Consider the following 23,492-nt stretch of genomic DNA (forward strand, 5'->3'; position numbering starts at 1 on the left):
TTTGGTAAGGGAAGGTGAGCCTAGGAGTACAGAGGGCAGTGTCGTTTTGATTTTAGTGAGGAAGGAAGTGTTTGTGTGCTCTAAGCCATTAGGCCCCAACCTAGCACATCAAAGGAGAGAGACAGCCCTGCCAGTGCTTTCTACTAAAGGCTGGAGTGAAGTAGGATCAGAGAGAAGGGTTTTATTTGGTTTACTACTTTGTGATATTTTTGGAACTGTTCAGACCTTCATTTTCTGGGAGGCAGAAATTCCCTCTCTAGGAGTGCAGGAGGGATCTGCATACCCTTCTCATCCAGCCAAGAGAAGGTTGCAGAGTTCATAGTAAGATTCCCTTTTTTGTTAAGATTGTACCATCTTTTGGGAAGGAAGTATTTTTTCTGCCCCTTCCTTCCCAGGACTGAAAGATAAGATCTGCTTCCAAAATATGCCTTCCCGCCAGAAAGGTCCCAAAAGATTTGCATTTGAGAGAAGAAAAAAAGAACACCAAGAGACCCCAAATTGGATTCTCTACCCAGTATGTAGGACCACAGATAGTAGCATGTCCTGAACTCTAGCCTATGTGGATTTCAGGTACTGTGGGTACTAGGGACCCCACACACAGTTAGGATACCCTGGCCATGTTGAGATTCCCATTCTTCCCAAATGGAGGATACAAATATCTCAACCTCCCATACTGAGGGATACTTGCACAAGAGAACATTAAATATCCTGTACTCTAAAGTTTCTACCAACTTGGATGTAAATGGACTTTTGAGTTATGTATCGATTACATTATTACAATTGAAAGTAAAATATTATTTGAACACTCAGCCTGTGAGTCAAGCCTGGTCTGTTCAGGTACCTGCACCAAAGAGCAAGGATAACACACACAGAAGGTTTCCAGTGCCTGGGCCAAGAAGGTTAACCTTCACCCCCACAGAAAGGATCCACCCCTTGGGATCAGAATAACTGGGAAAAAGGCAGAGCAGCTAGCCACGTTGTATAAATTCTTTTATGTACCCTGGGAAATCGATGGTCCCAAAAAACAAAGCAGAAGGCGATCTAATATTGCTGTGTAGCGGAAAAAAACAAAGAAGGATCGGTATGTTAGCATCACACAATTTGAATATGATGGCTTAGTAAAACTAACGATATCTTTGAGATTCCTATAACGATTTATGCGTGGGACTGAGACATACAAAACTACATTAAGTATCCCAAACCTGAATGTGTTTTGTTTAACGCCAAGTTATCTTGTTTTGAATGGTTATGAGTATCTTATGGTGATTCTATACTGAAGCCTTTATCTTCAAGAGTCCATCCATACAGTAGCCCCTGAGGCAGCTCCTGTGTGAGCGAAACTCAGCCAGAGTCGGGCAAGTTCTAATAAAAGTTCTGACATACCGATCCTTCTTTGCTTTTTTCCCCTGGGAAAGAGACATTCCTGGAAAGGAAAATTAGTTCTTACCTGCTAATTTTTGTTCCTGTAGTCCCACAGATTAGTCCAGACTCCTGGGTTTTGCCTCCCTTCCAGCAGATGGAAACAGATAAAATTTTGTGAACAATGCCACATAACCTGGTATGCCACCTGCAATCCTTCATATTGATAAGTACCCAAGCCAAGATAGCAACAATACCAATAACGAAATAACATCTCCCTGAACGAGCAGTGGGATAGGGAACTTAGAATAGATAACTTTGCCCACACTACAAAATATGCAGGAATAACAAAACCTGTGCCATTCTTCAGATTACAACAGATCGCGCGGACTCTCCAAACCTCCCTCCTTTGGGCGGGACTCTGGACTGATCTGTGGTACTACAGGAACGAAAATTAGCAGGTAAGAACCAAATTTTCCTTTCCTTATACATACTCAGATCAGTCCAGACTCCTGGGATGTACCAAAGCTTCCCTAAATGGGGTGGGACTACGAGAGTCCTGGTTCAACGTACACTCTCGCCAAAACCCATGGATTCTGAGGCCTGGACATCCAAACAATAATGCCTGGTGAAAGTGTGCAACGACTTTCAAGTAGCTGTCCTGCAAGTCTCTTGTGGCGTAACTTGCTGACATTCGGACCAGGAGGCCGCCTGGGAATGGGTAGAATGAGCCCTTAACTCCTCCGGGACAGACAACACTGACAGATGTACACGGAGACAATTGCTTCTTTCAACCACCACGCAATTGTAGCTTTTGATGCCTTATGACCCTTTAAGAACATGCCATACTGGGTCAGACCAAGGGTCCATCAAGTCGAGCATCCTGTTTCCAACAGCGGCCAATCCAGGCCATAAGAACCTGGCAAGTACCCAAAAACTAAGTCTATTCCATGTTACCATTGCTAGTAATAGCGGTGGTTATTATCTAAGTCAACTTTTTTGCACCACTCCATAGCACAAAAAGGTGATCCAACAACTGGAAGCTATTAGTGACTTTAAGATACTGCAACAATGTATGCTTGTTATCAACAGTTTCAACTCCCTCGCATGAGGCCCCATAGCATCCAAATTTGGGAAAGCTGGGAGCTCCACCGACTGACTTAAGTGGAATGACGATTCCACCTTCGGCAGAAAGGAAGGAACAGTTCTCAAGGAGACCTCCGAATCTGAAATCTTCAAAAAAAGGATCCCTACATGACAAGGCTTGAAGTGCCGAGATCCTTCTAGCAGAAGGAATCGCCACCAAGAAAACCACCTTCAATGTGAGATCTTTCATAGTAGCCCTTCTAAGAGGCTTGAATGGCAATACATACATGCTCTTAAGGACTAAGTTAAGGCTCCAGGAGGGACACAGCTTCTGAACCAGAGGGTGCAAATGCTTCGAGGCCCCCCCCCCCCCCCCGGAGGAAACGCACCACATCTAGATGCACAGCTAGAGCCGCTCCCTGCACCTTGCTTCTAATACAGCCCAAAGCCGCCACCTGACAGAGTTAAAGGACAAACCTTTCACCAACTCTCTTTGCAAAAAGGTCAGAATGTGTGCCACCAAGGAGGTGAAAGTCTTTCTAGTCTGCAATATAGTAGAAATGACATCCTCAGAATATCCTCTCTCCCTAAGCACTTCCTCTCAAAAGTCCACCTGTGAGACAAAAGCAAGCTGCCTGATCTGAAAATACAGGGCCTTGATGCAAAAGCTTCAGCAGATGAGCGAGCCTCAATGGTCTGTCCACCACTAGGATGATCAAATCTGCAAACCAAGGCCTCCAAGGCCACGCCGGAGCCACTAGAATTACATCTCCCATATGAATCTCCACTCACTGCAATATCTTGCCCACCAGCAGCCACAGCGGAAACACAGAGCAGAATGTCCCACAGCTAAGGAAGGACCAAGGCATTGACCCCCTTTACTCCATGCTCTCTTCTGCAACTGAAGCACAGTGCCTTGGCATTCCACTCAGTTGCTATTAAATCCATGCAGGGGCTGCCCCATCTGCAATTGATGAGGTGCACTCTCTAGATCTCACTCTCCAGAATTTAGCTGTTGCTGGCTGAGATAATCCGCTTGCACATCATCAGTCCCAGCTATGTGAGATGCCGTTAACACCAGATGCTGCTTTGCTCAGTGGATCAGTTCCTACAGCTTCCTGAGCCACTGCTTGAATCTTGGTACCAACCTGGCGGTTGATGTAAGCCACCGTCATCGCATTGTTTGAAAAGATCTGTTGCACTCGATGGACTGGAGCGCCAGGGGGCGCTCCAGCGCAGTTCATAACTGTGTGCCCTTGCAGCAAGATGGTCCAAGTCTGGATATCGGGAAACTAGGGACCTCCACGCCTCCGGAAGGCCACTAACGCAATGGTGGTCTCTGAACAGTCCTCCGACCATTACCAGCCCTTTCGGATCTGCTGAAGGGAGCAGCAGAGGCGGCAGGCCGGGCATGAGGCAGATGAGACAGAGGACTCAGACTTTGAAGGACGTGGACGAAGGTCAGACATGGACGAAGACAGGACTCTGGCAAGGCAAGGCGACTAAAATCATCAATAAAACTCAGGATGGAGAAGACTCCGGGTAGACTCTAACCTCCTCAGCCAGAGAGAACTGCAGTGGGCAGAACGGCCCTCAGGCTATCCACTGGAGCTTACCACCGGGGGTTAGGTGTAGCTGGAGTCCAGAGCATCGGAGAAGAGAAGGAACGAATCTCCAAGGCGAGGATCCAAGACATCCGGAACGGACTCTCCGGACACTCAGTGAAGAGCAGCCAGGATGGACGAAGCGGAAATCCAAAGACTCCAGGTCCAGGAGGAGACAGACAGGAACAAGGCGATCCTCTGCTCCGACGATGGAAGAGACCCTACAGCGCCCTACACATCCCAGCGGGGGTGGTCGCAGACCACAGGGCCGCAGCGCGCCCTACCAACCCAGCCGGGCTGTTTGCAGACCACGCTAGGATGGATCAACGAAGCCTGGGACATCAGACAGGACGGACATCAAGACATCAGGAGTCAGAATAAAGGAGACATCAGGAATCAGGAACAACGGAGACATCAGGAGAGACCAAGAATCATGCTGAAGGATCCAACGAAGAAGGCGGCCAAGCAGGAGCTGAAGGCAGGAAGTCTTAAGGAAGACTTGATTGTTGCAAAGGCAAAGATGAAGTCGCAGCTGAGCCCTTTTGTAGGGCTGAGGCGACAACTCCCTGGGAAGAGCTTGCGGGAGGAGTTACAGGGACCGGCACCTTCACTATCCCTTTAAATAGGGAAGAAAGCCGCGGGCCTGCCCCTAAGGAGGAACTGTAGCAGGAGGCAGGACCCTGGACAGTGACCACTGCTGCAGATATGCAGAAGCGCCGGAGGAGGACCTTAGACAGGCCCTGAGGAAGACGGTGGCATCCAAGCCGCTAAGGAATCACCAGGAGCGGCTCCAGCTGCAGGAGAGGTCCTGGCTTCGACAGCCTCTGGGCCGCGAAGCAAACAAAGTCACCGGTGGCCTTCTGCCGCACTAGGGAAGGCCCGGCACGGCTCCTGCCGTGCCGGCAAGATGGCGGTCGGGCCGCAATGGCCCCGGCGGCTCCTGCCGCTATGGCGGAAGTCGTGGCGCAGCCTTCATGCCATGGGAGCAAGGCAAGAAGAAAGGTCCGGGCTTCAGCGCGGCCTCTGGGCCGCGAGGTAAGAGCATGCTCGCAGCGCTGTCGCGGGCAGGATCGCAACAAGATCCTGACTAGACGGCCGTGCAAGAGAAGCAGAAACGCCCGCAGTGCCAACCGCACCACTCTCGTCTAAGCCAATGATGGACCATGATGCTTCCTCCGCTGACCACTGCCACTGCACCATCATCCACTCCGGAACCTCCATAAGAACATAAGAAAATGCCATTCTGGGTCAGACCAAGGGTCCATCAAGCCCAGCATCCTGTTTCCAACAGTGGCCAATCCAGGCCATAAGAACCTGGCAAGTACCCAAAATCTAAGTCTACTCCATGTTACCATTGCTAATGGCAGTGGCTATTCTCTAAGTGAACTTAATAGCAGGTAATGGACTTCTCCTCCAAGAACTTATCCAATCCTTTTTTAAACCCAGCTATACTAACTGCACTAACCACATCCGCTGGCAACAAATTCCAGAGTTTAATTGTGCGTTGAGTAAAAAAAGAACTTTCTCCGATTAGTTTTAAATGTGCCCCATGCTAACTTCATGGAGTGCCCCCTAGTCTTTCTATTATCCGAAAGAGTAAATAACCGATTCACATCTACCTGCTCTAGACCTCTCATAATTTTAAACATCTCTATCATATCCCCCCTCATCCGTCTCTTCTCCAAGCTGAAAAGTCCTAACCTCTTTAGTCTTTCCTCATAGGGGAGCTGTTCCATTCCCCTTATCATTTTGGTAGCTCTTCTCTGTACCTTCTCCATCGCAATTATATCTTTTTTGAGATGCGGCGACCAGAATTGTACACAGTATTCAAGGTGCGGTCTCACCATGGAGCGATATAGAGGCATTATGACATTTTCCGTTTTATTCACCATTCCACCCTGTGACACAAATGGACTCGACCAAGCCACTGCGAGAGATTGGACCCGGCTAACTCTAAAAGAGGTAGTGGAAGTTAAAATTACTTGACAATGAGTCCCACTGGGAAAGCAACGCCACCTGCAGAGGCCTCATATCAGCAAACGCCCAAGGAACTAGCTCCAAAGTAGATGCCATGGAACCAAGAACCTGCAAGTAATCCCAGACCCTGGGCACCTGGTTCTCCAACAGCCTGTGAACTCGTGACTGCAATTTGATAACGCACTCAACGGTGAGAAAAAAAACCCAACTTTCCCCACCCTGGAATCGAAACGCGCTCCCAGAAACTCCAACACCTGAGAAGGGGAGAGATGACTCTTGGACAAATTCACTATCCATCCCAGGGATCACAAGCGCTGCAGTACCAAGTCCACTGCTTGCCTGCAAAGGACTTCAGACTTTGCTCGAATGAGCCAGTCGTTCAGATATGGGTGGACCAACGCGGCCTCCTTCCTGAGAGCTGCCACCACCACTACCATCACCTTGGTGAAAGTCCTCAGAGCAGTTGCCAGAACGAACGGAAGGGTGCAAAGCTGAAAATGCCTCCCGAGGGTCATGAACCGGGAAAAACCTCTGATGGTCTGGCCAGATCCCTATGTGCAAGTACACCTCTGTCAGATCCAGCGAAGCCAAAAAAACTTTCCCTTGTACACTGCTGTGATGACAGAATGCAGTCTCCATCTGAAAATGAGGAACTTTGAGAGCCATGTTTACTTTCTTTAAGTCCAGAATTGGGCAACAAGTCCCCTCCTTCTTTGGAACCACAAAATAAATGGAAGAGCACCCCATCCACTGTCCTCTAGGGTAATGGGAACAAAAGCCCCCAGCATCTGCAGACGATCAATGGTTTGCTGCACCACCTGCCTTTCTCCACTGAGGCGCAAGGGGAGACCATGAATAGGTCCCTTAGCGGACGAACAGATTCTAAAGTGAAACCTTGTCTTATCACACTTAAGACCCACTGGTCCGACGAGATCTTGGCCCACTCCTCGTTAAAAAAAAAAAAAAAGTCAACCGACCTCCTATGACTGGGACTGAGGAATGGGCCGCCCTCGCTTCATTGGGCAGATCTGGCTCCACCACTACCCTGGCTAGAGCCATCCCTGTTCGGTTTTTGGACTTGAAAGGACTGGTTCCAGGACTGCGGCCTCCCCGAGGCCTGCCTCTGGGCTCTTCCTGAAGCCCTACCTTGCCAAAAATGCCTCTGACCTCGAAACCGAAAACACAAAGGAAAAGAACCTCTTGGCCTTTTAGGCTTATCCTCCTGTAACGTGTGTACTTTATTCTCCCCCAGATACTTTATCAGCTCCTCCAATTCTTCTCCAAAGTGCATCTTTCCCTTGAAGGGCAATGCTCCTGAGACTGAGATGAAATGTCTGCTGACCAGTTTTGTAACCAAAGAAGACTCCTGGCCAAAACTGCCAACATAGTCGTTCTGGAGGAAGTCATAATGAGGTCATACAATGCATTTGCTCTAAAAGCAACTGCAGTTTTCAGCCGCTCTGCCTGCTTGGACTCCGAGGCAGACATGACCTTGTCAGCCTGCAACTGTTGCACCCATAGCAGCCCAGCCCGAAGCATAAAACTGCTGCACACCGCAGCATGGATGCCAAGAGAAGACACCTCAAAAAATTTTTAAGATGGACCTTGGGCTTTCTGTCCTGCAAATCCTTCAAAGCTGCAGAAGCAGCCACCGGAATAGATTTCTTAGTAACAGCCGAGATGGAGGCATCCACCTTTGGGACTCTCAAGAGTTCCAGTGTGTTCTCGGGCAAAGGATATAACTTATTCATTGCTCTACTCACCTTCAAGCCAGTCTCCGGTGTATCCCACTCCCTGACCACCAACTTTTTAACTAACTTATGGAACAGAAAAGCCTTTGCTGGACCCCATAAGTCATCCATGGCTGGATCCAAGACCTCCTGATTGGACTCCTCCTGCAGAACCTTCATGCCCAACGCCAAAAGGACACAGGAGATCAGGGGTCCCAACTCTTCTCTGTGGATCAGAGAAACCACCTTTGGATCGTCCCCCTCCACAGCCGAGACCTTCCCCAGCCCCTCAACCGGATCCTGTCCCTCCAGGGAAGGATCCGTCTCTGGAGGACTTTCTCTAGATGGGACCCCATGCTAAGAATCATCAGAAAAATAGTCATTAGCGGCCCCCTGCACAGGCAACCCCAGGACTCGCCGAACCCTGATAGCCCCAGAGGTCCCTGAAAGCCTGGACTTCTTCTTGGATCACGGACCTTCCGATGCCCCCTATGTGGTAGCATGCTGCCCCGCGACCTTCTGGGCCAAATAACCTTTTCGCGCAAGAGAATGAAATCCAATGAGAAGGTGGAAGAATCATCAGAGATCTCTCCTCCAGGAGGTCCTCCCCCCCCCCCCCACCCGGTCCTCAAATCAGCAGGTGACAGCAGTGGAGGGCGATTCTCCCCCCACAACCGTGAAAGAATCCAAGATGGCTGTCGTTCCCACACTCACAGTGAACAGAGCCGCTGCTTCTCCTGACACAGCTGAAGACCTCCCAGGCCCGCACTGCCATAATGAAGCTGCTGCGGTTGCTCCCTAAGTGTCCTTTCTCCCAGAGAGGCACCGGGAACACTGGCCAGCTCAAGAAAGGCGCGCGCTCATTTCACCACACACGGAGCTCCTGTAACCATGCGGCATGCTGCAGCCCTATTCTGACTGCACAGCACAAGTCTCAGGAAAAGCACCCACGAGAGCCGCTGGAGCTGAGCCCCTGTCTGGCGTCAGCCCCACTCTGCCATCGCCAAGAGGGAAAAGAGAAAAAAAAATTATTTTTTTTAAAGCTTGCCTCACTTTTTTTTTTTTTTTTTAAAGTTTACTAAAGAGACAAAAAAGGGCTTCCCTGATTTGAAAAGTGGCAGCAGGCTCTGCTAATCCTCCTGGAGGCGAGGGAACTGGATCCACCAGCTTTCTGATTCTGGCATGGAAGGACCAAGCAACCAAGGGTCCCCAACTCCCTGCTTGTCCACCTCAAAACCAGGAAGGATGACCCCACCAGGACCTGCCAACCTCCGGGGAGGAAATCCTCCAGTCTTTTCTCTCTCTCTCTCTTTTTTTTTTTTTTTTTTAAACAGGCTCAGAACTGCAGGTTTTGCACTTCTACCATCTGCTGGAGACAGAGAAATACTGAAGGACTGCAGGTGGCACACTATGTTATCTGGCAGTGTCTGCAAAACTTTCTGTCTCCATCTGCTGGAAGGGAGGAAAAACCCAGGAGTCTAGACTGATCTGGGTACAAACAGGGGGAAAGGGTTACATGCACATATGCTGAAAGGCCCAGAATAGAATCCATTCCCCAGCACTCAACAGGGTCAGGTGGCCACCAGCAACCAGGAAATCATATGTAGCGATCAGTTTTCCATCTACAGTCACCAGATTTCAGAGTTTTTTGCTCCTTGGGTAGTCCAGTGTTTCTGCTAGTATTGTGCAATACACAGAACAGTGTACTGTGAGAAGGGGATCACTGCAGCCTGGAAAGCAGATGAAGATGGAAAGACAACTGAACATGGCTCCATACTATACCTCATCTGCCAGTCGCTTTCTCTCCATCGTTGGAAATCTCCGTACCGAAAGCTCTCTGCCTGTCTGCCTCAGATTCTCTCGCTAAGCTCACCCTGCCCTGTCCTCTGCAGGAGGCACTGCAGCCTACTCTATCTGCAAGCAGGAACAGCTCCAGCTGTCAAAACATATCAAACATTCACATGCATGAAATGAGCTTTGGTTTTATATTAATAACGATTTTATTGATAGAAAGACACACAGGGTTTGTCTACATATTTTATGGATCCACACTTACATCAGTGAGAAAAATTGTTGCAGGAATGCTGATTAAATCACCCTAGAAAATTATGTAAGAATTTGGTTTCATGGAGCACCTTCTCTGCCTAAACAAGATTCCAAACATAGAAACATAGAATTGACGGCAGAGAAAGACCAATCGGCCCATCCAGTCTGCCCAGCAAGCTCCCACACTTAATTTTCCCATACTTATCTGTTTCACCAACCACCAAGTTCAGGGCCCTTGTTGATAACTGTTTGATTCAAATTTCCTGCCATTGATGCAGAGAGTAATGTTGGAGTTGCATCAAAGGGGAGCATAAGGGAAGTAACCGCCGCATCAAGCAAGTTACTCCAATGCTTGTTTACCCAGACTGCACAGATCATTGCCTTGTTGGATGTTGTCTGAATGTAAATCCTCTTTTCCACATTTATCCCTGACGTTTAAGCAGAGAGCAATGTCGTATGTGCATTCAAAGTGATGTATCAAGCTTAATTGATTTAGGGCAGTAACCACTGTAATAAGCAAGCTACCCCCACACTTATTTGTTTACCCAGATTGTGACATTCAGTCCATGTTGGTTGTTGTCTGAATGCAAATCCTCTTTTGCACATTTCCCCCTGCTGTTGAAGCAGAGAGGAATGGATGGGCCCACAAACAATAGTGACGCATGGCCAATATCCTCTAAATAAAAGAATTACAATCAGGTGAAAAATAGCACAGACAGGTAAAGGAACCTGCGCTAACCTATACAGTGGCAGAAGCAGGACTAGAAATATTTCTGGTACTAAAACCATCTAGTCTCAGTAAGGGCAAGGAATGGGATCATGTACTCTATGTAGAGTCTCGCATCCACAGATAGCAAGAATGTCAGAAACAGATCAGAAACCATACTAAGCTCCCCAATGCTCCAGCAGAATCAAAAGGGTTAAACTATGATCCACAAAGACCACAAACAAGTCTGACTGTGGAAATAGAGTTGCTTACCTGTAACATGTGTTCTCCAGAGTCAACAGGATGTTAGTCCTCACACATGGGTGACATCATCAGATGGAGCCCAGCATACCCTATACTATGCGTCCTCGGAGTCCCTCTTCAATCTCGTAACAGAGTTACGAAAAAATAAAACAAAAAAATAGGAGAAACCCAACTCCACGGGGTGGTGGGCTGGTTTTGTGAAGACTAAATCCTGCTACCCTTAGAGAACACCTGTTACAGGTAAACAACTCTGCTTTCTCCAAGGACAAGCAGGATGGTAGTCCTCACACATGGGTGAATCCCTAGCTACAAGTTGCTCCCCAACACAAAAGGGGACCAACCGACACCTAAACAGGTGCCAATGGGCATAAAACCACCAGTACTGTTGGTAATAGAGGGGGCAGACAGCCTGAACCCAAACAAAGGGTCCTAGGTTGGGAAAGTTGGGTTCTACACCTCAAACAGACTCCTGAGGACAGACTGGCCAAACCTATTGTCACATCAACCATCCTTATCCAGACAGTAGTGGGATGTGAATATGTGGAGAGAACTCCACATTGCAGCCTTGCAGATCTCCACAGGAACTGCTCGCAAGTGGGCCACCGACACTGCCATGGCTCTGACAGAATGAGCCTTGACATGACCCCCAAGATGCAGTCCCGCCTGGGCATAACAGAAGGCGATGCAATCTGCTAGCCAAGTGGATAGTATTTGTTTGGCAACGACAACGCTCAACCTAGTTCTATCAAAAGAGATAAAAAGTTGGCAGGACTGTATGGGCTTCTGTCCACTCCAGATAGAAAGAGAAGACTCGCTTGCAGTCCAAACTGTGCAGTGCTCGTTCACCTTGATGCGAATGGGACCTGGGAAAAAAAATGGTAGGACAATTGACTGGTTATGATGGAAATCCATCATCACCTCAGGCAGGAATTTAGGGTGTGTACTCAAGCCCACCCAGTCATGAAAAAACTTAATATAAGGTGGATAAAAAACTAAGACCTAGAGCTCACTGACCCTGTGTGCTGAAGTGAATGCCACTAAAAATATGACCTTCCAGGTCAGGTACTTCAGGTCACAGGTGCCAGCGGCTCAAAAAGAGCTTTCATCAGTTGAGCCAACACCAAGTTGAGGTCCCAAGAAACAGAGGGAGGCCTTAGGGGAGGCTTCAATTGAAGCAGGCTCAGCATGATCATACAACCATAGGTTTTACAGAGATGAGTGTACCATCTACACCACGGTGGTATGTGCCAATCGCATTAAGATGAATCCTGACTGAGTTGGTTTTCAAGCCAGCCTCTGAAAGGTGTAGAAGGTAGTCAAGCAATTTTTGTGGGGGGCAGAATAGATCTAGGGTCTTCTGCTCATACCACATAGAAAACCTCCCTTCAGTCTGTGGGACTTTCTAGTGGAAGGCTTTCTGGAAGCCACAAGGACCCAAGACACATCCTCAGAAAGATCAAAAGGCTGCAGGATTAACCTCTCAACATCCAGGCTGTGACAGGGCCTGGAGGTTGGGATGCCGCAGCCTGCCCTGATCTTGAGTGACGAGATCGGGGGAAGTCCCCAGACCAGTCAGTTTCCGGATGGACAGCTCCCGCAGGAGTGGAAACCAGACCAGTCTTAGTCAATTAGAGGCTATAAGGATCACAGTCCCTCTGACATTGCGAAGCGTCAAGAGAGTCTTTGCCACTAAGAGGACACGCATACAAAAGACCCTGCCCCCAATGATGGGCAAGGGCGTCAGATGCTGGTTTGCTGTTTGACCTGAACAGGGAGCACAACTGAGGCACTTTCTGGTTGCAGAGGGATGCGAACAGATCTACTGGGAGCACTGAGAGGAGAGGATCACCTTGCTGGTGGCTGAAGGAATCAGTAAGTTTTGCTTGGGAAAATTTTTTTTTTTTTTTTTTTTTAAGTACTGGGGAGAAGTAAACTATTGGGGTATATTATTTAGTGTGTTTGTGCTTTTAATAGTCAGTAAGGCAGCTAATAAGCAGAAGTTAGTGTGCATTGTCCTTTCGCACCGAGGATGTGTCCCCAAGGGCTACTGCCCAGGAGCGAAGGGTTAGGTCAGCCTTCAAAGTTGGTGATTCGATTATTAGGAATGTAGACAGCCGGGTGGCTGGTGGGCATGAAGATCGCCTGGTAACATGCCTACCTGGTGATCTTCAATTTTGCATTTAGTCTCATACAGGATGTTTATCCTGTTGGACTCTGCCATCCTGGACATAAAGCGCCACACCGCCTCCTGGATGCTCCTCTCTGTCAATGTGATATAATTTGTACCCTGGTATAGCACTGTCCCATTGGTTATCCTCCTTCCACCCTGTCTCTGAGATGCCAATTAAGACAGACCTCATGCGTCATCTAGATAGGATTTTAAACAGTGCTGGGGAGTAGCTGGCTGTTGTGGTACATGTGTGTACCAACAACAAAGGAAAATGTGGGAGGGAGGTTCTAGAAGCCAAATTTAGGCTCTTAGGTAGAAAGCTTAAATCCAGAAGCTCCAGGGTAGCATTCTCTGAAACGCTCCCTGTTCCACTTGCAGGTCCCCAGAGGCAGGCAGAGCTCCGGAGTCTCAACGCATGGATGAGACGATGGTGCAAAAGGAACTGGGGAACCTTTTGGGGAAGGAAGAGTCTTTTCCGAAGGGATGGGCTCCACCTTAACCAGGGTGGTACCGACTGCTGACGCTAACCTTTAAAAAGGAGATTGTTCTAGTTTAAAAGCTGCTCTAAGGGGAAAGCAGACAGTCGCTCAGCAGCGCTTGGTTCGGAGGGAGGTATCTTCAAAGGATACTAATGATGCATTAGAATTAGGGCATCCCAACAGTGAGGTTCCAATAATAAGAAAAGTAGTCCAAGTGCCTGCAACTAAAAACTCACCTGAGCTAAAAAAATTCTAATTTATCCCTATCAATTAAAAAGCAGAATGAAAATACAAAAAACACACTTTGAAATGTTTGTATGCTAATGCCAGAAGTCTAAGAAGTAAGATGGGAGAATTACAATGTATAGCAGTGAATGACAGACTTAATTGGCATCTCAGAGACAGGGTGGAAGGAGGATAACCAATGGGACAGTGCTATACCAGGGTACAAATTATATCACATCGACAGAGAGGAGCATCCAGGAGGAGGTGTGGCGCTTTATGTCCAGGATGGCAGAGTCCAACAGGATAAACATCCTGTATGAGACTAAATGCAAAATTGAATCTTTATGGGTAGAAATCCCTTGTGTGTTGGGGAAGAGTAAAGTGATAGGAGTATACTACCGTCCACCTGGTCAAGATGGTGAGACAGACAGTGAAATGCTAAGAGAAGTTCGGGAAGCTAACCAAATTCGTAGTGCAGTAATAATGGGAGAATTCAATTACCCCAATACTGCATCATCGGAACATGCTAGAGAGATAAAGTTCCTGGTTGGAATAAATGACAGTTTTATGGAGCAATTGGTTCAGGAACCGAAGAGAGGGGGAGCAATTTTAGATCTAATTCTCAGGGGAGCACAGGATTTGGTGAGAGAGAAGAAACTGTGGTGGGGCCGCTTGGCAATTGATCATAATATGATCAAATTTGAATTAATGACTGGAAGGGCGACAGTAAGCAAATCCACGACTCTAGTGCTAAACTTTCAAAAAGGAATCTTTGATAAAGAGAAAAAATTAGAAAAAACTGAAAGGAGCAGCTACAAAGTAAAAAGTGTACAAGAGGCGTGGACATTGTTAAAACAAATACCATCCTAGAAGCATAGTCCAGATGAATTCCATACATTAACAGATCGATACTCTAAGGCCGCGGTAGAAACAGTGCGGCAGTGTCAGGCGCACCCTCGTTCCCCGCACGCACAGTTCTCTTCACCTACCGCTCTATACTCTCTTCTAATTGCATGCAAATGCATGCCGCGGCTGCGAAGCCTTAGGCAAGCGTTAGGCCCGCGCAACCCATTTTACTGTATAGAGCACCTATACAGTATCCTGGGTTCGCAGGCCTAACGCTTCACGGCTGCGCTGGTATCTGTCATTTCAAATGACATTTGAAATGACATTTGAAATGACAGGTACCAGGAAGTGGACAGTTATGTTCCCCGATGCTCGGCAAACTATCCCCCAGCCCCCGCTCGGTCTCCGGTGCAGCCCCAGTCCTGTCTCCTCCTCCCGAAGCAAAAAAAAACAAAACACAAAACTGCTCAAGGCGGCCGGGTGGGCGTGCATTCATCCAGGCAGAGGGAGCCGGCGGCGAAAGCAGCCTCCGGCTCCCTCTGCCTGGATGAATGCACGGCCCCCGCCGGCAGTGAATGAATGCCCGTGCGATTTCGGCGCTCAAGGCGTGACGTCACGTCATGTGACTGCCTTGAGCGCCGAAATCGCACGGGCATTCATTCACTGCTGGCGGGGGCCGCTGGATGAATGCACGGCCCCCGCCGGCAGTGAATGAATGCCCGTGCGATTTCGGCGCTCATGCCTTGAGCGCCGAAATCGCACGGGCATTCATTCGCGGCCGGCGGGGGCCTGGCATTCATCCAGGCAGAGGGAGCCGGAGGCCGCTTTCGCCGCCGGCTCCCTCTGCCTGGATGAATGCACACCCACCTGGCCGCCTTGAGCGCCGAAATCGGGAGGAGAGGAGAAGGGAGAAGGGACTACCGTAGCAGGCCCGAGCCTTGCTACTTTTTCGGGTTTTTTTTTTTTTTTTTTTGCTTCGGGAGGAGGGGACAGGACTGGGGCTGCACCGGAGACCGGACGGGGCCAGGGCAGGTAAGCAATGTTTTTACACTTTTTTTTACACCATTTTTTACACTTTATTCCCGTTTTAATTTTCGAACACCACACTAACACCAAGTAGAGGGTGGCGGTAAACTAACAGGTTAAGGACGCGGCAAAATAGCGGGTTACAAAGGAGATAATCTGAGCACACGTCACAGTATCGGAGGGGAATAGCTAATTCCTTCATTATACAGCTAATTCGTTCATTTACATAGCATATACATGCTGCGTGCGGAAAGGGTTATGTGTCTGTTTTAAAAAGCGCTAAGGACGCGTGAAACTGGAGACTGTATCGCTGAATCGCCTTACGCGTCCGAATTGTGCGCTCCCAGCACGTTACAGACGGGAAATCTTCAACCGCACGTTACAGTATCGACCTGTAAGAAAGGTGGAAGGAAGACAAAACTATTACTGGCATGGTTGAAAGGGGAGGTGAAAGAGGCTATTTTAGCCAAAAGATCTTCATTCAAAAATTGGAAGAAAGATCCAACAGAAGAAAATAGGATAAAGCATAAGTGTTGGCAAGTTAAATGTAAGACATTGATAAGACAGGCTAAGAGAGAATTTGAAATGAAGTTGTCTGTAGAGGCAAAAACTCACAGTAAAAACTTTTTAAAATATAGCCGAAGCAGAAAGCCTGCGAGGGAGTCAATTGGACCATTAGGTGATCAAGGGGGTTAAAGGGGCACTTAGAGAAGATAAGGCCATCGCGGAAAGATTAAACAATTTCTTTGCTTCGGTGTTTACTGAAGAGGATGTTGGGGAGATACCCATTCTGGAGAAGGTTTTCATGGGTAATGATTCAGATGGACTGAACCAAATCACGGTGAACCTAGAAGATGTGGTAGGCCCGATTGACAAACTGAAGAGTAGTAAATCACCTGGACCTGATGGTATACACCCCAGAGTTCTGAAGGAACTAAAAAATGGAATTTCAGATCTATTAGTAAAAATTTATAACATCATTAAAATCATCCATTGTACCTGAAGACTGGAGGGTGGCTAATATAACTCCAATATTTAAAAAGGGCTCCGGGGGCGATCCGGGAAACTACAGACCAGTTAGCCTGACGTCAGTGCCAGGAACATATAGAAAGACATATTTTAATGGAACAAAGTCAGCATGGCTTTACCCAAGGCAAGTCTTGCCTCACAAATCTGCTTCACTTTTTTGAAGGGGTTAATAAACATATAAAGGTGAACCGGTAGATATGGTGTATTTTGATTTTCAGAAGGCATTTGACAAAGTTCCTCATGAGAGGCTTCTAGGAAAAGTAAAAAGTCATGGGATAGGTGGTGATGTCCTTTCATGGATTACAAACTGGCTAAAAGACAGGAAACAGAGATTTTGATTAAATGGACAATTTTCTCAGTGGAGTGCCTCAGGGATCCGTACTGGGACCCATGCTTTTCAATGTACTGTATTTATAAATGATCTGAAAAGGAATACGAGTGACGTAATCAAATTTGCAAATGATACAAAATTATTCAAAGTAGTTAAATCACAAGCAGATTGTGATAAATTGCAGGAAGACCTTGTGAGACTGGAAAATTGGGCATTCAAATGGCAGATGAAATTTAATGTGGATAAGTGCAAGGTGATGCATATAGGGAAAAATAACCCATGCTATAGTTACACAATGTTAGGTTCCATATTAGGAGTGTCATAGTGAATAACACATTGAAATCACTGGTTCAGTGTGCTGCGACAGTCAGAAAAGCAAACAGAATGTAGGGAATTATTAGAAAGGGAATGTGAATAAAATGGAAAATGTCATAATACCTTTGTATCGCTCCATGGTGAGACCGCACTTGGAATACTGTGTATACTTCTGGTTGCCGCAGTTCAAAAAAGATATAGTTGTGATGGAGAAGATACAGAGAAAGGCAACCAAAATGATAAAGGGGATGGAACAGCTCCCCTCTGAGGAAAGACTAAAGAGGTTAGGCCTGTTCAGCTTGAAGAAGAGACGGCTGAAGGGGGATATGATAGAGGTGTTTAAAATCACGAGAGGTCTAGATCGGGTAAATGAGAATCGGTTATTTGTTTATTTTTTATTTAACATTTTTATATACCGAGGTTCTAGTGACAGAGTTACTAAGCACTTCGGTTTACATACAACAATTGAAATGACTAAATGTTTCGGATAACAGAATGACTAGGGGGCTCTCCATGAAGTTAGCATGTGGCACATTTAAAACTAATTGGATAAAGTTCTTTTTCACTCAACGCACAATTAACTCTGGAATTTGTTGCCAGAGGATGTGGTTAGTACAGTTAGTGTAGCTGGGTTTAAAAATGGATTGGATAAGTTCTTGGAGGAGAAGTCCATTACTTGCTATTAATTAAGTTGACTTAGAAAATAGCCACTGCTATTACTGGCATCAGTAGCATGGGATAGACTTAGTTTTTGGGTACTTGCCAGGTTCTTATGGCCTGGATTAGCCACTGTTGGAAACAGGATGCTGGGCTTGATGGATCCTTGGTCTGACCCAGTAAGGCATGTTCTTAAGTTCTTTCATTTGGACTTCCCCAGAGGCGGAAAATCCGATCCGCTACCTCCTAGTCCAGGGACCACTCGTGGGGTCTGAAGGCTCGGCTCAACCTGTCTGCCATCACGCTCTCCATTTTGGCCAGGTTCATGGCCCTGAACACCATCTCATGGGCCAGGGCCCAGGATCACTTTCTGACACAGGAGATAGAATCCCGTGCCTCCCTGCTTGTTGACATATCACATGGCAACTTGGTTATCTGTCTGGATCAGGATAATTTTGTGGGACAGCCGATCTTTGAAAGCCCTTAGCGCACACCTGATCGTCCGAAGTTCCAGGAAGTTGATTTGACAATAACATTCCTGGGCAGACCACATCCCCTGGGTGCCGAGCTCCCCACCCCAGGGTAGATGCATCTGTGGCTAGCACAATTTGAGTGGGGAGACTCCAAAAGGAAACCTCCCCTTTCCAGACTAGAGAGTACCCGCCACCAGGACAACGAATCCCGGAGAGATGGGGTGCACGGATGCAATCCTGGAGGTTCTGAGTGGCCTGACGCCACTGTGACCTCAGGGTCCATTGGGCTCTGCACATATGTAATTGCGGCAAGGGGGTTACATGGACTGTCGTGGCCATGTGACTCGACACCCTCAACATTTGCCAGGCCAACGCCTGCTGGCTCTGCTGCACTTGTATTACAATGGTCACCAGAGCAACGGCCCTCTGGAACAGCAGAAAGGTATTGGCTTGAGCTGTGTCTAGCAGGGCTCCGATGAAGTCCAATTGAGGTGACAGTCTGAGATGGGTCTTTGGGTGGTTGAGAACGACCCCTAGTGACTCCAACACCCGGATGGTCAAGTGCATTGACAGGATGGCCCTCGCCTAAGATGTGCTCTTGACCAACCAATCCAGATACAGGAAAACATGCACTCCCAGTCTGCGGAGGTGCGCCGCCACCATGGCAAGGCATTTTGTGAAGACGCGTGGGGTAGATGCAAGCCCGAACGGCAACTGAAGTGTTGTTTCCCCAATACAAATCGGAGATACCTCCTGTGACCAGAGAAGATCGGACTACATCGGAGCCCTGCTAGACACAGCTCAAGCCAAGGCTTTTCTGCTGGTCTGACCCAATATGGCATGTTCTTATGTATCTTTCAGGTCGAGTGAGCATAGCCAGTCCCCTTTTTGCACGAGGGGGATCAAAGCATCCAGGGAAACCAACTTGAACTTTTCTTCTCTTAGAAACTTGTTCAAGGCCCTCAGGTCTAAGATGGGACAGAGTCCTCCAGTTCTCTTTGGAATCAGGAAATTCCTGGAGTAAAATCCCTGCCCTGGTGGTACAGGCTCAACCACCCTGGCTATTAAGAAGGAGGACAACTCAGTTTGTAGTGGCTCCTGATGTGCTACCAGCCCCGAAGACAGGCAAGGGAGCAATTTGATGGGATACCCAATAGATTTATTTGGTACCCCTGGCAGATGATGGATAAAGTCTGAGGTTACACCAGGCCACTGGCTAACAAAGAACCACAGTCTGCCCCTGACCAGAGGGTCCATCATATGTTCTTACAGCCCAGTCAAAACTCCATACCCAGGATTGATTGAGGAGCTAGCTGGGTCTTGGGAGCTCTCTGCTGCCAGGAATGGCTGTGGGAGTTCTGATGGTGGGCACGGGATTAAGGAGGCGGAGGATAGTACTTCCTCTGGCGAAAGACCTCCTGGGTCCCTGCCTCGACAGCCTCCTGGATGAGGAGGATGGGTCCGGAGTACTGGTGGAGAAGTGTTAGAAGGTTTCATGGTGGTCCTGGAGTTGGGACACAGCATCGTTCCCTCTACCTCTGAAGAGATTCTCTCCACTACACGGCACGTCAGCAAGTTGTTTCTGCACCTTAGGCCTGAGATCCAAGGCCCACAGCAATGCCAGTCTGCAGGCGATGATTCCTGCTACAGAGACCCTCGATACAATTTCGAAAACGGACCTCGTGTTTTCCATGCTCCAAACCCTTGTGCACCAGCGACATGAGGGTGTCTTGCTGCTGTTGAGGCAGTTGCTTGGCCACCTCTTGCACCTGCTTTCAGGTGTCCGAGTATTGGCCCATGTATAGCTGGTGCCTTGGAAACCCCCGCCGAGGAATACGTCTGAGAGCGCATGGCCCTTTTGAGGGCAGATTCGACCACCACCAATCGGTGGAGCAGCTGACCTATCGAATCCATCCGGCAGCCTTCTGGATGAGATAAACCCTGTCCGTCTTCCTATTCACGGGAAGCACTGAGGGAGTGTTCCCACAATCTCATTTACAATTATTATTTGACAGCTTTTCTATACCGTCGTTAAGTAGTACTATCATAACGGTTTACATTTCAAACACTATAGCATAACAACATAAACATTAATAGACAAATAATAAAATACAAATTACTTGAAAATAAAATCAAAATGTAAAATTTATAAAAGAAATCTAAAAACATAAAACAAAACTAAAAATATAAAATGCACAATAAATACTAAAATCCTAATTAGTAAAAGAAAAAAAACCCATCAACTGACAACTCTAAGAATCTCCTTTCACGTTGGTGCTATATTTTGTTTTAGATTAAGTTCACAATCGATAATGTTTCCAAAGTCACATACATTGTTGGAAAGTTTAACCGTAAGACTATCGTTAATTTTGATCGGTGTTTGAACAATCATTGATGTCTTTCTTTCTAGGTGAATGAATTCAGTTTTATCAATGTTTATTACTAGCTCCATTTGTGTTAAAAGTTATTTAATTATATTCAAATACATTGCTGCAAGTTTAAAACTATTCTCAATAGCAGGGGTCCCCAACCACCGGTCCACATACCAGGACTGGGCCGTTGGGGGTTTTTTGCCGGGCCACGGTGCCGAAGACCAGCACTAAACACTGACAGTGTGCTCTGCGGCGGCTCAGAGCACCCATGTGGGGTGGATGCTTCCTGCTGCCCAGGGCCAATAGAAGCCCAGCGGCCAGCAGTGGCTCAGCATTAGGGGGTGCTGAGCCACCGCTGGCGGACCTCATCCCACTGGCGGCTGAGCGGTGAACTACTGCTGTGCTGTGTGCTGGATACACACAGCAAGAACATCAGCAGGGCCGTTGTGGAACTCATGTCACCACAGCCCGAAGAAAAAGGTCGTGTCTAAATGTGCAGGTGTTCCTCCTCCATCCTGCCTACGCAGCCCCGGAAGAAAAATGTTGCCGGAGCCGCGCGGGCAGGAAGGAGGAGGAGCATCAGCCACGTGCAGAAGAGGAGCAGCGTGGCCCGAGAAGACCAGGGCCGCTGCAGAGCCCATCCTGTGGCAACCCGTAAAGAAGAGGCCCAGAGGTGAGAGAGAGGCTGAGGGCCTGTAGAATGTGTACGTGTATGAGATAAGTTGAGAGATTGTGTGTGAGAGTGAGCTGAGAGACTGTGTGGGAGTGAAGACCTGAATGTTTGCAGAGAAAGCATGTGAGAACCTCTGTGTGTATGAGTGAGACAGCATGTGCCAGTGAAGGCCTGTGCTTGAGCAAAACAGCATGTGGGAGTGAGAGAGAGCCTGTGTGTGTGAGAGTCAGACAGCATGTGCCAGTGAGAGACTGTGTGTATGAATGATTGTATGAGAGAGAGCATGTGAGTGAGAACCTGACTGTTTGAGGGAAGACGACAGATGGAGAGAAAAGAAATAGAAAAAAAGACAATATAAAAGGAATTGGCAAAAAAATAAAGGGAAGGTGGAAAGCCTGTGACCAACTGATTAGAAAACTAAGATCAGACAGCAAATGTAAAACAAAATAAATTACTTTTTACTGATTGACACATGTAATCTTTGGGAATGTGCAAGAGTAGCACTTTCTCTATGTGGATCTCACAATGTACGAGATCAGTATGGAGGAACTGGAAGCCCATGGGGCCTGCACAGAGGAGGCAGCAGAATGGGCTTCAGTGCCAGTAGCAGTAATCAGCACCTCCCCAATAGCCACGCGGCAGCAGTGACGGTGGCAGCAGAGGAATGAGAGAGGCTCTGAGGTTGCTGGCAAAAGAAAGTGAGGGGGTCTCTGCCTTTAATATGTGCATGTGTATGAATGGGAGTCTGCCTGGGGGTGTATGTATGTGAATGCATGGGTGCCTGCCTGAGGCTGTATCTGTGTATGAGAACGAATGGGTGTCTTCCTGGGGTTTGTATGTGTGAGAATATGTGCCTGCCTGTGTCTGGTGTATGTGTGTGTGAGAATAAATTGGTGCCTGCCTGGTGGTCTGTGTGTGTGAGAATGAATGTGTGCATGTCTGGGGGATGGGGAGGGAGTGGTGTGAAAATGAATGGGAGCCTGCCTGGGGTTCAGTGTGAGAATGACTGGGAGCTTGCCTGTGTGTGTGTGCATCCCCAGGATGCAGTCAGAGCTCATTGCCCCTTGCAGCTCAGGTATAAAAGATCGGATCTCTGCCGTGCTAGGACTGCTGTAAGTAAGAGGCAGGGAAATGGGAGCAGGCGTTAGGAAAGCAAGGAAGGCAGGGTCCTGAACTTAAAATGTAATCCTGTGCACTGAGCTTAGCCCAGGTCTTAGCTCTCATTTTCGGGTGCATCTTTCAGTACGGGCATGACCGTGGTAATTAAATAAGTATGCACTAAAATCCAACCCCCTCCATAACCCCACCCATATGACCTAAGCCCCGCCCCTTCCCCACCCTGCCGGGCCATGGAAAAATGGTCTTGCTTGAAGCCGGTCCCTGGTGCAAAAAAGGTTGGGGACCACTGCTCTATTGTGTTCATTTTCGGTAAAATTAGATTTGTGAATCGCTCAACACAAAAAAGGCCTGAGTGATGAACATAATATTATGATTATGTACATTTCTTAACAAAATTAAACAAAAGTTAAGACAGAAAAAGTTATAAAATTATAAAAATCTTCAGTCTAAGAGTGAAATAAAATAAAAATGACATCACAAAATAAATATGAAAAGCAAAATAAAATTTTTTGCAATAAAAATAATTAAAAATAAGCCAAATTAAACAAAAAGGTTTAATAGAGTCTGATTGCCTCAAGTCAACAGGAAGAGATTTCCATAGGTACGGCCGGCAACAGAAAAAGCACATTCACGGGTCGAATGTAAAAGTGCTATTTTCAGTGAAGGAATCTCGAGTAGATCACGTTGAATAAAATGCAGGGCTCTTGTAGGTTGGTAAACTTTTGACAACTCCGTAAGGATCTCGTGTACAGGGACCACCACAATCTCCTTAAGAGTCTCCTCGAACTGAAGAACCTCAAGCATTTGGCATCTTCTTCAGTTAAAAACTGAAACGGGATGGCCTCTGCCATCACCCTGACAAACCCTGTGAAGGTCAAGTCCTCAGGTGGGGACCTCCTTTGCTCCTCTAGAGAAGGGTCTCACAGGAGACCATCCGAATCCTCAGAGGATTCCGTCTGATCATCCCCCCAGGGGTCATAGTGACGTTCATTCTCACTGTATACC

The 23,492-nt window shown here is 47.6% G+C and overlaps 1 protein-coding gene across 3 annotated transcripts in view; it reads right to left on the reverse strand.

Moving 5' to 3' along the window:
- CRAT (carnitine O-acetyltransferase) overlaps positions 1–23,492 on the reverse strand; it is a 185,261-nt gene that overhangs the window by 158,372 nt on the left and 3,397 nt on the right. Inside the window, exon 2 of one of the 3 annotated variants that reach the window (XM_029612039.1) lies at positions 9,539–9,692. The exons of the other annotated variants lie outside the window; for them this stretch is intronic. Coding sequence (XP_029467899.1) covers positions 9,539–9,565 — 27 coding nt within the window. The 5' untranslated portion in view covers positions 9,566–9,692. The remainder of the gene's footprint in view (positions 1–9,538; positions 9,693–23,492) is intronic. 3 annotated transcript variants of the gene reach the window in all.

Source organism: Rhinatrema bivittatum, chromosome 8, assembly GCF_901001135.1.
Source record: "Rhinatrema bivittatum chromosome 8, aRhiBiv1.1, whole genome shotgun sequence".
Taxonomy (NCBI): Eukaryota; Metazoa; Chordata; class Amphibia; order Gymnophiona; family Rhinatrematidae; genus Rhinatrema; species Rhinatrema bivittatum.